Source organism: Apium graveolens, chromosome 3, assembly GCF_009905375.1.
Source record: "Apium graveolens cultivar Ventura chromosome 3, ASM990537v1, whole genome shotgun sequence".
NCBI lineage: Eukaryota > Viridiplantae > Streptophyta > Magnoliopsida > Apiales > Apiaceae > Apium > Apium graveolens.
The window spans coordinates 49,667,580-49,682,657 of record NC_133649.1 but is presented as its reverse complement, the minus strand read 5'-3'; the positions used below and the strand labels follow the sequence as shown (position 1 = coordinate 49,682,657).

The window sequence follows — 15,078 nt, the reverse complement described above, 5'->3', positions numbered from 1 at the left end:
TACTACTTACCATGAAAAGTTGATATTTTTGAAAGTAGTCATCAATATAAAGTGCAGCATATATAAGAGATCTTCGGAAAATCAAACCTACATGAGATATGGGGACAGAGGATGATCCTTTACAAAAAAGTAACAGTTACAAGTCCACTATGTGCAATCAATCCATGACAACCGCGTCAATACATTAATTATTTTTCAAGCACGTGGACTAAAGTTTTACTTGTAGTCAACCTTCGCAGCACCTATTTATACCCCCTTGTGCATTTCTCTTGAAAAGCATCCCACTCCAACACTCAGACTCCCATACTTGAATTCAATCTCCTTCAACTCCATTTCGAATTCAATCTACAAGTCAGAAGCTGTTAGGACTAGATACTTAGTCCCCTGCTTCTCGTATTATTTTTTCCATTTCTCGAAATATGTCTGAAAAATCTGCGTCGAATAATCTGAGCATGGAGGTTTCTATGACCGCCCCGCAGGGCAGTTCCAAGTGTTTTGATGATGATGGTCGTCTTAAAAGAACAGGTATGAATTACGAAAAGTTTGTTCAAATTGTAAAGCAGGAGCTAGTTACTGAAAAATTTAGTGGTTTTGTTACTGGCCTGATAATGTGAGTGTAATCTTCTTGAATGTGTTATGTTTAGGTACTGTTTGGACAGCAAGTGCACACATAATAACAGCTGTGATTGGTTCTGGAGTTTTGTCTTTGGCATGGGCCACTGCGCAACTTGGTTGGATAGCCGGTCCAACTGTTCTGTTCTTGTTCTCTTTTGTCACTTACTACACTTCTTGTCTGTTGGCCGCTTGTTATCGTTCTGGTGATTCTCTTACTGGGAAAAGAAACTACACTTACATGGAGGCGGTGCAAGCCAATCTTGGTAAGTTTCTAGTTTACTGTGGGGACAGTAAACTTCAACTTCAAATTTTTTTTTACTGAGGGGGGTGCAGTCTCTAATTTGCATGTTATTTCTCCTTCCCTTTGCAGGCGGCTTCCAGGTTAAAATCTGTGGTGCTATTCAATATATGAATCTCTTCGGGGTTGCTGTTGGTTACACAATTGCGGCATCTATTAGCATGACGTGAGTATAGTTTCTAACTATAAAAAACCAACAAAAAGAGAACTAAAAATAATTCCCGCTTTTTTAGTTCTTCAAATTTTGATTTTTAGACTAACTATTATTTGGTTTATCGAAAAACAGAGCGGTCAAAAGATCGAATTGTTTCCATGATAGTGATGCTAAGGATCCTTGCGAAATTTCTAGCACTCCTTATATGATTGCATTCGGTGCCATGGAAATACTATTCTCACAAATCCCGGATTTTGATCAAATTTCCTGGCTTTCAATTGTTGCTGCTATAATGTCCTTTACATACTCATCAATAGGTCTTGCACTCGGAATTTCCAAAGTTGCAGGTATTTCACTAATTTAACATAAAACTTCAATTTGCAAAAATGTGAAGAGTATTGCTGTAGTTCTAACTAGTTTTCTATTTGTTCGAATTATCAGAAACTGGTAAATTTAGGGGAAGCCTCACCGGGATTAGCATTGGTACTGTAACTCAAACTCAAAAGATATGGAGGAGCTTCCAAGCACTTGGAGCAATAGCTTTTGCCTATTCATACTCTCTGATTCTTATTGAAATTCAGGTAACTTATGTTCATATTCCGATCAAATAATATTATAAGGATTCACATGATATTCGCTTCAGTGATCTTACTTTTATTAACACGTATTTTTTGTAAATACAGAACACACTTAAATCTCCACCTTCAGAATCCAAGACCATGAAGAGAGCTACACTACTGAGTGTTGTAGTGACAACTATTTTTTACATGCTCTGTGGATGTTTTGGCTATGCGGCATTTGGAGACCTAGCTCCAGGAAACCTCCTAACCGGATTCGGATTTTACAACCCCTTTTGGCTTCTTGACATTGCCAACATAGCCATAGTAGTCCACCTTGTTGGTGCATACCAAGTTTACTGCCAACCCTTATTCGCTTTTGTAGAAAAACATGCTGCAAGAATATTCCCCAACAGCGATTTTATCAACAAAGAATTCGATATTCCATTGCCCGGGGGTTTCAAGCCTTACAAGCTCAACCTTTTCCGCTTGGTTTGGAGGACATTGTTCGTGATCCTTACCACAATCATATCAATGCTTATGCCATTCTTTAACGACGTTGTTGGCATTCTTGGTGCATTCGGGTTCTGGCCACTCACAGTTTATTTCCCAGTTGAAATGTACATAGTTCAGAAGAAGATACCAAAGTGGAGCAGTAGATGGATTTCACTACAGATCTTGAGTGTAGCTTGCCTAATTATCTCTATCTGCGCAGCTGCTGGTTCATTTGCCGGAGTTGTTACTGATCTCAAGGTCTATAGGCCATTCCAGACCAGTTATTAGCGGTTCTGTTAAAAGAAACCAAGAAACTAAGAACCGAACTTTAGAATCAATATAGTTCTTATTCATGTTCATAACAAGAGTAATGAGTAAATTCATCCGCTATGCGGTGTCTTTCCATTCTAAGAAATGAATATAGGACAGAAGAGCCTTTACTTTTATAAATGTAACATATGTGGAAATTTTCAGTAATAATTACATATCCATCCAAATTTGTAACTTTCAGTTTACTTCAGTGAAGTTGTTAAAATTCAATGCTAAATTTATGGGGAACTCCTTTCCAAAAATTGATGAAAAGCTGAGAAACATGATAAGAAGATTCAGGCATTGAAAAAGCACCCTTAGGCCTTGGGGGAACAAAAAAATTTCAGATGTGGAGGCTTAAATAAACTAAAAATCTATAACTTAATAATTCTATACAATTACATATGGTATTAAGAATATAATTTCTCAAACATTATTAATATTTGTGTGATCGATATTGATCGGTATAAAATTAAATATTATGAGAAAAATAAATGCTTAAGTTACTTGAGTATGTAGTATATTTTAATATTATAGTTATAAAATTTTAATCAAGAACCGCAAATTATAAAATTACTCATCTATTTACATTAAAAGTTATTTGTTCTTCTAATTTAAGATGAATAGTTACTTGGAGTATCACAGAGTGGAATGGGGAAAGATACTTCAAATCTTATAAATTGTGTGTATTAATTAAAAAAATAATTTTTTCTAAGAAAATACAATGAAAAGAAAAGAGTCTAGTTTTGAGAGTACTAAAATTATACAAGGAGTAATCTAAAAAATTGTCTTAAATAAAAATTTGAGATATTTTAAATAAATAATTAATTTGATAATAATGTCTTATATTATAATATTCATGTGGTACTACAACAACTCTGGCCATGAGGTTTTTTGAATTGAAATGGTAGTAACAAATGTGGCACTACAACAAAGCATGGGGTATCTTGGTTTCTATTTTTCTCAATAAAAATTTTTTTTCTCTTATTTTTACATATCTCTCTTCTCTCATAATTTATTTTTCCTCTAAATATATTTCAAATACATTATTATTATATTAATAGGGTACAAATATTAGGATATGTTGTTGAAATTGATGTGTATAAATATTATTTTAAATAATATCATATTTTATTATATTTATAAGATATTTACTAGAAAATTATTGGATTTGCTCTAATGTTTTAAAAAGTCAAAAGACGATGAGGAACAACCTGGTTTTCCTCTCCTCCATCAGTTTATTCGAAAAGCAAATTATCACCCCAAGTAGCAGTAGTAGTAGCCGTAGCCCCACCAATATTGGAACACTACCTCAAGTTGTATATGCTCAATCTTCAATTATAACATGCATGTGTTGCTTATAATGACTCGGAATATATCTACCTATTTTCGGTTTCTAGGTTTGTTCAAAATTAACAACGAAACAATATTTAAGCATCTCATGACATGATGCAAATTATAAGTTAATTAGAATTTGGTGGTTTTAAGTCCATATAGTAAATTTAATTACCAGATGTCTCAAATATGAATTGAAATGAGTTTGTATAAACTTTACTTCTAATGTTAATCTATTTTACTCCTGTTAAGCGAAAAAAGGCCAGAAAATAAAAATCAAACTGCAGGTTGGATACTGGTAGCATGTAGTGAGAGGTGGTGAGAGATTGCCACCCTATGAGGTTGGCCATGCATCACACAATCACGTGAGAGTACTTTTATTAATGGAATGTTTTCTTTTTGTTTTTCACATTAGATTATGTTTTGTTTGTCAAAAAAAAGATCACAGGTGGTGAAATGATAATCTTTCGATGGATTAATGTTGATTCTTCAATCTAGGAATCATACGCTGGCCAACTTACTAGGTTTTTCCCGTTGGTAATCATAGCGTGTTAGAGAAGTGAGGAAAAAGGATCTCCCAGATTCAAGGTAAAAATAATGTGCCTCCAGGCTCTTTCATTGCTCTTTTTGTTGCAACTTTTGAAAGACAATTTCGATACCCGATAAAGGCCAAATTTAGTGATAGTCAGAATCCTCGTTTTTAGTTTTGATCCGTAACTATTGGTCTTAGTTTTTAATCATGTGATTGTGTGTGTTCTTTTTTAATTTTTTGACTCTTCTTTTATCCCCTATATCCCTCTACAAGTAGTCAAGTGTCTCTACCCAAGTGATTTTGAGTGACTGTTGAGGATTGGGGAAACCCTAAAAGATATGAAATGAATGAAAAGAGTGACAGTATGCTTTGGTCAAGACTCCGTGTAAGGGTGAAGAATACGTGTAAAGTGAAGTTATTCATAAGATTCTAGAGAGGTTTACCACAACTGAGGGCATGAGAGTAGACCTTCGACCAGTATAAACATTGTTCAGATATACTGTTATTCTAGTGACTATTATTAATCTAATAAATACTGTTTTTGAGTATATAAACTTAATAGGGACATGAATTTCATGGAGACTCGATCGAATATTTGCGTAATTAACCAAATTTTATAAATGATTTAAAACATACTCCCTTACTCCCTCCTCCCTTACAATTGTGTACATTTCTGAGGAAGTGTCCGGCATGCATAAAAAGTATAGTTATGTAACTTATTTTTACAATTTTCTTTTTCTGAATAAAAATTGAATACTTTAATTTTTAGTCAGAAAAACAAAATTGTAAAAAAAAATTACAGAGTTATACTTTATATGCACCTTACAATGCGTGTCGAACACTCTCTAAAAAATATAAACAAAAGACGGAGGGAGTATATTTTTTTTGGAAAATATATTAAAATTACTATTCAAAATAGCTATAAAAAAACACGTGTCAGTTTTTATTGATAAAATATAAATGATCCCGTGCATTAACATTAACAACCCCGATTAAATTATTTCATATTATAATACTACCCGTGTCATGTCATCTTTTTATGGAGCTTTCAGTGCATGGTTATTAATGACGAATTTATTTTGAGGAAATATCTCTTTAATAAAACATTGGGAAATATATATATATATATAAATTTTAGAAGAAAATATAATAAATGTATTTGTATTGGAATTCCAAACTACCGTACTTTCAGGTTTTAATTAAAAGAATAAATAAAAATGCATTTTATGTATCTGAAATTTCGCAAATCCACTATGTAAATAATGACATTTAAAAAGTATCACTTGCAATACTATTGTTTAAATTTGATTAAAATTTGTGTATCGTCATCAAGAACCAGCTAACGACGTTGAGAAAAAAATATAAGAGTAAGAAAAATTAAATTGGGGGTAATTATTTTAATTAGGATTTATTCGAATATGTATTGAGCTTTAAATCATAGGTATCACTAGTCAAATTAACAGCATGTATTCATTTCCAACATCAATTCTTAGATTTTATTGATAATTTTTCCTCAACATATTCGTATTTTTTTGTCGGTGTTCATAAAAAATATGGATAAAATGATTGTCAATCGACTATATCACTTTATTATTAACTTCGTTCTTTGATAATGATACACAAATTTTAATTAAATTTAAAAGTGATGGTTTATCCGGACACACAAAATATATTTTCGTCAAAAAATAAATGCTAGCCTGTTTCACCTTCATCTGTGAAGTCAAATGTATAGAATAAAATAAAAACATTTAATCATAGATGAGATACAGCCAGGAAACGGTCGAGTAGGTTTAGGTACATGACATTAATGTGCAACACAATTATATACGGCGTAGTAATTAAGAAACCAGAAAGCGCCAAAACCCTAATAATAAACTAGAGTTTATGTAGTAGAAACTAGAAACCGATTAAGCAAGTGGTTCCATCGCCTTTATTCTCCATCACACAAGCATATTTGTGAATTCAACACAAGCGGCAGACTTCTAATCTACCAGCTACCCCTTGACAATTAAGAGGGGACATGTCTAATACTATCTGCCTCCTATTATTTCCAAGTGCCAAAGTTACGTATGGACACACTAGCATTCGCATCAAAGTCTTCCTTCAAACCTAATAAGTGTTTCAGAATAATAGAGTTTTAGTCAATTCAGGAATAATCTTTTTGAACATTGCTTGATATTCTTGACCATATGTTTGCGGAAAACAGACTAAATTTCACCCGTCACGAGGAGAAGATTCCGATGCTAAAGTCTCGGAGTAGGGATGAGGAGGACTCTTTTGCACACTCTCAAGAACAAAGTTATTAGACAATGATGGATCCAGAGTGACTTTTCGTGTTTAGCCAAGAACAAGTTGTTTATGTTATCATGATTTTGAGTGTTAGACAACGATAGGAATATATTCTGACTCTTACCGTCGAGGTTAAATGTGTAATTTCGGTGTCTCTGTCTTACCGCAACAACTTACAGTCGGTAATATATATTCGATCAGCTCCAAAAATTCAAAGCACTGAAATGAAAGGATATATATTACTAAAGTTATTGATTTAGAAGTCTGGAATTCAAGCTCTTCGTGTACACATCAGAAGCATATCTGATACAATACTTCGTCGACTGTCACATACCTCTTTCGAACAGTAGCTCCTACTCATATTTTTCATGTACACTAGTACGTGCTACTTTAATTTTCACTACATTAATACAATGCGAGATTCGTTCTAGGGAGCCTTACACGAGCCACATGTTAGATTCTTTCACGGGAGCCCAACCTAAACTTGGTTTAAAAAGATGTTCATATGTAGGTCTAAAATATTGAGGTATTTTTTTATATGATTTTATTAATTTATACATATTACTAATAAAAATAATAATAGTGTCATACCCAGTTTTCTGCCAACCCAGCCTTCGTCCAGATGAATCGACTTCGGACTGCAAAGCGAAGAATGGGAGGGGTGATCCCCGTTTCATCTCCGGTGTGAGAATAAATAATTGGTTTATGTGAGTATGTGAGTGTATCGAAATATAAGATAGTCTGTGTAATCTGAAGTGTGTCTAGATGAATTCGCTTCATTGTGTATATAACCTGGATTGTTAACGTTACACTCCCGGAGTTATCGGTTGGTTCCACCAAATAAGGAATATGGACGTTATGGCTGATTGACTACGTCTTCGTCCATCTTGGGCCGGTCCAAATGGGCTGTCATGGGACAAACTAGCTTCGGCCCATATTCGTCTTCAGTCTGTATCGGCTTCCAACATGTCCCTAGGCTTCGGTAAGGGGAAATTCCTGGGCGAAGGTCAATCTTTTCATCCTAACGACCATTCATTGGATGAACCCTAGTCTTCGGGATTCCCAAGGACCTTTGGACTAGATGAGTGCCGCTTGGGGAGTCACGACCGTCTTAATGATGACAGCTTTCGTGCCTTGAGATCGTAACTGCCATCCTACCATTGAATCCCAAATATCTATAATCTCAACCATTGGTTTCAAATTCAACGTTTCTTAGACCAAGTAACGTAAACGTCGCATCCCTGAAACTTAGACGTCGTTATATATACCCCTCATCTCTTTCCATTTTATTTTTTACATCTCTTCCAAACCATCTCCTCATTCCCAGAGCAAGAAAACTCACTGCAACATGGGCAATTCCAAGTCTCAGTTTCCACAATCTCCATATCCAGCCTCATACACTTTGAGTACAAGTAAGTGAATCTGTTATTATGGAATTTGGTCTTTTGATTTTCTTTGCATACATACTGGGTTTTATGGTTTTTTCCCCGCAAGTCTATGGCTTTGGGGGGTTTAACCTTTGTTTTACGTTTCTGGGTACCTTAGGCTAGGATTTTGGGGAGGCTGTTACATTGTCCCTAGCTTCTTTCTCCTTTTTTTCCTCTTTATTTTTAGAGTTAATGGGATTTAAAGATGACATGCGAAGGTGTTCGTGGTCTTGAACAGTCTTCGGACCGTTGAAGCCCTTGAACATACTTCGGGAGCCGATCTCTTGACTCTAGTAGTTTTTTTATTTCTACTTCTTCGGAACGATCCGACCTGTTTTACTCGGCCTCCACTTTTCCTTCATCTTATTTCTGGAGTGTTTAGTCCGAGTACACGACTAACGTTCTCTCATTTTCGGATGCAGGAACATGGATCGGTCTGACCAAAGTGCTAGGCCCTCTAACATTGCGCGAGTTCCTTCGGGGCCTGCCAATTTCGGTAATATAGATGCCTTCCCGGCCACAAATAACCCCACACAACTCAAGAAAACTGACATAGAAAACTTTTACGCCAAATATCACATCCCCAGAAGAGCCTACCATCTGTATATATCGAAGGAATAGATAGGATACCACAACCCGTCGGTCCCTGCTGCTTCGGGTGACTACGCCATGGAGATTTCTGAGGCTACTTTCCGATGCGGCTTTTGGGTCCCTTTGCTGATGCTCCTTAAACATCTCTTCAGGGAGATGAAGATAACTTTCACCCAGATGGACTCCAACGGGTTTATTCATATAAATAATTTTCATTTTCGATGTCTGACAGCAAAGGTTAAGCCTTCGACAACCCTTTTCTGGTTTCACTAAAACTTCCGGAGGAACGGGAAGAGTGACAGGTTCTTCACCATCACCCGAAAAGCCGACCTTGGAGACTAGTGTGCCAATAATTTTAGCAACAAGAAAAGTTATACGCACTGGTGTTACCTCTCCGGCATCCTGCTGGCCTAGTTTGGCGTTTGGAGGGACGTTGATCCCATTTCAATAGTTTTACCGGTCTTGGAAACCGAAGAGTCTGCAGACTATTATAAACTAGTCAGTACTACAATTTCAAAATTAGCTCTTACCCAAAGAAGGGACCAAGACTGGTTGTTCGCCGTATGAGGTAGTGGTAACACTTTTTACTTGTTTGTTTTTCACTTTCTTGTAATACTACATGTAGATAATCGGGTTTTACTAATATTCGGTCTGCTTACTAATGCTTGTCTTATTTTTATTGATATAGTGTCTACTCGCCAAGAGGTTCTGGAAAGGAAGAGGGGAAAGGCCGAGGAAAAGTTAGCCCAACAACGTGCTCGTGCCACCGAAGGGGATTCTTGGACTAACAGCGTCGATGCTCGTGCTTCCGTTCCTTCTCCCACTCATTCGCTCACTCCTTCCTTGGAACTTAATGGAGATAATAGGCTTGATTCGTCGGACTTGGAGTTCAATCCTCGCAAAAGGCTTCGTGCTCAGGTTGGGGATGTCATAGAAATGTATGCCCCGAAATAGGATGTGCTTTCTTTTGACTCCATAGTCTCCAAGGCTCATGCGGTAGCAAGGGAGGTTGATCCGAATCTCTAAAGAGGGCCGATGCTTCTAAATGATCAATATTTTTATGTCGCCGTCAATCCTTTCGATGCCTACATCGAGCTTCTGGCTCGTCTTTCCCTGGTATATTTTTTCCTTTACTTTTTACTACGGTCTCTTTCCTATGTATCATTTATGTCTTAATTTTCTTGATGTATTCTTTACAGGTTGTTCCTTGGGCGGCTGCTATAGCCGAAAAGGTCCAGGACATGCAAGCCAGGATTACCATAGCTGATGGAGGTCTGGGCTACCAAAGCTGAAGAGGAGTTGGGCCGAGTGCAGAAGGCACTGGAAGTGTCTGAGGGGTAAGCTTCGGCCTTGTCGACTGATAAAAAGAGCTTGGAAGAAGCACTATTCAGGCTGAAGCAGAAGATCGGCTGTAGGGACATCCAGCTGAAGGCCTCAAGGAAACTGCTCCGTAAGGAGATGAAGAAACTGGAAGTCACAGAAGAATAGTGTTTTCAAATGGGCTTCGACGAGGCAGCAATTCAGGCCCACGACAGGGGTTGGGATTACAAGCTCTTACTCGACGATGGCATTGATGTCCCTGTCGACAAGCCTGTTGAAGATGAGCCCCTTGTCGTCTCCTACATTCCCAACGAAGACCTCTCCGATTAGCTTTTCTTGTCGCTTTCTCATGTTATATTTTATTTTAAAGCTGTGTAAACTAAATGCCTTCAGGCTCGACTTCTTATGCCTTCGGGCATAACTTTCAGTTGCCTTCAGGCTTTATTTTTATTGCAATGCATTTTGTTTCACCTGGCATTTCTAGTTCGTGTTTTAATTACTTTCTCGGCCCCAACTTGGACCTTAGTAAATATTTGATAAAGTTTACTTCTTCGGCCACAACTTGGACCTTCGTTAAATTTTGATAAAATTTACTTCTTCGGCCTCAATTTGGGCCTTAGTAAAATTGTGAAAATATATACTTCTTCGGCCTCAACTTCGGCATTAGTAATATTTTTATAAAATTTAATTCTTCGGCCTCAACTTAGGCCTTAGTAAAATTTTGAAAAAATGTACTTCTTCGGCCTCAACTTGGGCCTTAGTAAAAAATTTTTTTTAACAAAATTTACTTCTTCGGCCTCAATTTGGACCTTAGTAGAATTTTAAAAAGATTACTTTTTCGGCCTCAACTTAAGCCTTAGAAAAAAATTAAAAAAAATTACTTCTTCTGCCTCGATTTGGGCCTTAATAAAAGTTTAAAAAAGATTACTTCTTCGGCCTCAACTTGGGCTTTAGTAATTTTTTTAATAAAATTTACTTCTTCGGCCTCAATTTGGGCCTTAATAAAATTTCAAAAAAGTTTATTTTTTTGGTCTCAACTTGGGCCTTCGTAATTTTTTTTAACAATATTTACTTCTTCGGCCTCAATTTGGGCTCTAATAAAATTTTGAAAAAGTTTACTTCTTCGGCCTCAACTTGGGCCTTAGTAATTTTTTTAATAAAATTACTTCTTCGACCTCAATTTGGGCCTTAGTAAAATTTTAAAAAAGTTTACTTTTTCGGTTTTAACTTGGGTCTTAGTAACATTTTGATAAAATTTACTTCTTCGACCTCAAACTGGGCCTTAGTAAAATTGTTTACTACCCTCTTGCCGCCCAATTTTAAAGAAAGATGGGTGAAGACTTCGTATATCTAATAAATTGGCTGATTTCTTGCCCCTATCCGAAGGTCTATTATTCTGTCTTTAAAACATATCAGGCGCTCAATAATTCATTTTCATTGAAAAATAGGAGTTCATACAATGTCATACATGCTTCACGCTTAAGGAATTTAAATTATAATACTGAATTAAATGACAGAATTAAATAATCAAAAATAAACTAATAGGGCTTCAGACAAGGTTACTGGAAAAATTTCCGGAGTATAGAGGCATGGCAAGTATTTTTAATAGGCTCTCTTGTCAAGGTCTTTAGCTTGTATGTTCCTAGCCTAATTACTTCGACCACCGAGTAGGGGCCCTCCCAGTTAAGCTAAAGCTTTCCTTGTTTAGTAGGTATTGATGTAGCTAACTCCCTCAATACTAGGTCACTGATGAAGAAATTTCATTTTTTCACGCCCGAATCATAGTATTGGGCAGCTTGAAGTTGGTACTTGAGATTTCTCTGGTGGGATGTTTCCCTTTCTTCTTCTAGGATGTCTATGTTGGCTCTCCGGGATGACCTTGTTGTTTTCGATGCTAAAAACCTCAGTTCGATAGGAGTTCAGGCCCACTTCAAATGGCAGAAGGACGTATCTTCTATAGGCTAGTCTAAAAGGTGTTTCGCCTATGGATGATCTGGGTGTCGTCCGGTAGGCCCATAAGACCCATGGTAACTCTTCAGCCCAAAGGCCTTTGGCTTCGCCCAACCTAATTTTAATGCCATAGAAGATGATTTTTTTCGCCGCCGATTGCCCCATTGCCTTGAGTATGACCCATAGAGTTAAATTTCTGCTAAATTCCGAAGTGGTGCAAGAAAGTTTTGAATTTATTTCCAATAAACTGGGTTCCATTGTCCAAAACACACACTTTGGGGATCCCAAACCTCAGTATTACTTGTTCTAGCATAAACTTCTTCGCGGCCTCTTCAGTTATTGTGGCCAAAGGACGAGCTTCAACCCATTTGGTCATATAGTCGATAGCCATAATGCAATACTTACCTGTTTAGTGCTGGTTGGTAGGATTTCTACGATATATATTGCTCAAATGGCAAAAGGGATAGGACTTAGAACTGAAGCCATCTCTTCTGGGGGTTGCTCCGCAACAGTGCTAAACATCTGACATTTTCTACATTTCTTGGTGTACTGGTGCGCCTCGGCCCTTAGCGTCGTCGGTCAGTAGAAACCTTATCGGAGAATCTTGAAGACTAGAGCTCTTCCGGAAAAGTGCTCGCCGCAGATGCCTTCATGGACCGTCTCTAGAGCTAGTTTTCGCTCTTCAGTGTCAAGGCATCAGAGAAGAAGGGAGGAGGCCGACCTTTTGTAAATTTTCCCACTAATGATTTTGTAACTGGCCGCTCTGTATCAGACTTTTTGTGCCTCTTTCTTACTCAGGGATTATATCCCCTTATCCAAGATGGCTCAAATTGATGTCATCCAAGTTATCACTTTATGGATTTCCATACACTGTTTCTTATCGATTGAAGGGGTCTTAAATTCAGACAAGTAGATCGAACCAGTAAGGCTTTAAGTTTCAGCTGATGCCAAATGGGATAGTGAATCGGCCCGACTATTATTTTTCTTGGCAATTTCACTTAGCTCAAAAGACTGAAAAGACAAAGACAATTCTCGTACCTTGGTAGCATAGGCATGGGTCCGAGGATCCCTCTAATCATATTCCCTCGAAAAGTGCTTCACTACTAGCATGGAATCACAGAACACCCTCAGATGTTTTGCTTCCAGATTCTTCGCCTAGTTCATCTCAGCTAGTAATGCTTCATATTCGGCCTTATTGTTGGTGAGGGGGAAAGTGAACCAAATAGCCTGACATATTTCAAAATCATCAGGAGAGGATAAGATGAGGCCCACACCACACTTCGACCCACTATTGAACCATCGACAAAGAGCTTCCATTTTCCCGGTTGTCGAATTAACTGCTTTTCGGGCGTCAGGTTCTTCTGTCTTTAGAAGGTGCATTCTACCATCAACTCGGCCATGTCTTGTGCTTTAATTGATGTTCTCGGCACATAGTCCTGATCATACTCGCCTAACTCACTTGAACAGGTGACCACTCTTCCTGAAGCCTCTGATCTTGTTAGAATCTTTTTGAGGGGCTGATCAGTCACAACTTACACTGTTCTTCCTTGAAAATAATATCGCAATTTTTTGGTGTCCATGACCAACCCATATGCGAACTTCTCAGAATTGGGGTATCTGGTTTCAACATCTTTAAGCATGTGTGATACATAGAAGACATGATGTTGGTTACCTTCATGTTCCTTCACCAGGACTGCCCCCAGAGTTCGGTCTGAAACAACAAGGTAAAGCTGAAGTGTCTCTTTCGGATCTGGTCTCATAAGCAAAGGGGCTTTATTCAAATACTTTTTTACTTGCTCAAAGGATACCTGGCATTCAGGTCCCCATTCGAAGTTTTTTTATCCTTTTCGTACAGCGAAGAAAGGAAGTACCTTCTCAGCTGATCTTGATATGAAACGTCGAAGTGCTTCCAATCGACGTGTTAGCTTATGAATGTCCTTGATATATTTCGGGGGCTCTATATCCAATATTGTCTCTATTTTCCACTTTGGCATGATCCCGAAAGAGGGACTTAACAATCATATTGTCCACATAACACTCCATGTTGCGCTCGATATATTCTTTGAAAACTTTGTTGACCATACGCTGGAAGGTTCCCTTGCGTTCTTTAGGCCGATGGGCATTTTGATGTAAGCGTATGTTTCCTTTGGTATAATAAAGGTTGTCTTTGGTATGTCGGGCGTATTCATATAGATTACACACATCCTCCATTTGCTATTTGTTTTCTTGACCACTACCACATTAGGGAGCCAGTCAGGGTATTCAATTTTTTCAATGAACTTGGCTTCCGGAAACTTCTCCACTTCAGCCTCGATGACCTATTTTCTCTCTACGGTAAAGGTTCTCTTCTTCGACCTTACGGGCTTAGCCTCGGGCTTCTTATTAAGGTAATGCTTAGCCGTCTTCGAATCTAACCCGGGCATGTCTTCAGGACCCTATGCGAAGACGTCATGATATTGCCTTATCACTGCAATAACTTTCGCTTTCAGGCCAAGTTCCATATTTTTTCTAATACAGACCATCTTTCCCGAACATCCCGCGTAAAGCTCGACCTCTTCTACTTCGGCCGCTGGTTCGACAATTGGGCAAGATAAATCGGCCCCAAAATTCTCCAACTCAATATTTAATAACTATTTGTTGCCGCTCGGTTCGTCTTCCGAACGCTTTCTCTTCCCATTTAGGTCATTCTCCTCATATTCCTTGTCCATTTCTAGATTCTCAAGCATAATAGTCCTGGCAGTCTTCTAATATTCTCTCATCTCTCTGACCCCTTTTTCTGTGGGGAATTTTAATTTGAGGTGGGATATGTGTAACATCCGGGATATATCGTGTAATTATTTTTATCAATAAATAAATATTCTTAGATTATTATATGAATTTTGGTAAATTACTAGTTAAGCGGTATTTGTGTTTGGATGTGTAAATATGATAAAATTTGAGTATTTTAATTTTTATAGGTCCGAATAAAATATAGATAATTGTGATATTTTTCTATTAATTTTTATGATGATATATGGTTTTATAAATGATTTATGGATTTAATAAATTATTTTTTTCCGAGTATTTTAAACTATTTTGTATAATCGGGAAGCAACCGACTTCAACCGTTTTTACGTTTTTACAACCCGGAAGTCTCGGAAAAACTCATTCCTAACCTAATTGCAATATTCCGAGCATTTTCCATGTTTTGACTTTTTCGATCCGGA

The 15,078-nt window shown here is 37.3% G+C and overlaps 1 protein-coding gene across 1 annotated transcript; it reads left to right on the top strand.

Annotated features, from left to right (window-relative positions):
• Positions 1-268: 268 nt before the first annotated feature.
• Positions 269-2,624, top strand: LOC141712259 (amino acid permease 3-like). The gene is made up of 6 exons (XM_074515127.1): positions 269-525; positions 645-878; positions 986-1,079; positions 1,200-1,414; positions 1,509-1,648; positions 1,751-2,624. The coding sequence occupies exons 1-6, from the start codon at positions 420-422 to the stop codon at positions 2,405-2,407; spliced, it is 1,446 nt and encodes a 481-aa protein (XP_074371228.1). The 5' UTR covers positions 269-419; the 3' UTR covers positions 2,408-2,624.
• Positions 2,625-15,078: the final 12,454 nt, after the last annotated feature.

What these genes read in the sequence shown, in the direction of transcription:
- LOC141712259 (XM_074515127.1), top strand. Translation starts at nt 420, where the DNA reads ATGTCTGAAAAATCTGCGTCGAATAATCTGAGCATGGAGGTTTCTATG. An exon ending in GCGGCATCTATTAGCATGAC is followed by an intron (nt 1,080 to 1,199) that starts GTGAGTATAGTT and finishes ATCGAAAAACAG; the next exon opens with AGCGGTCAAAAGATCGAATT. An exon ending in TGATTCTTATTGAAATTCAG is followed by an intron (nt 1,649 to 1,750) that starts GTAACTTATGTT and finishes TTGTAAATACAG; the next exon opens with AACACACTTAAATCTCCACC.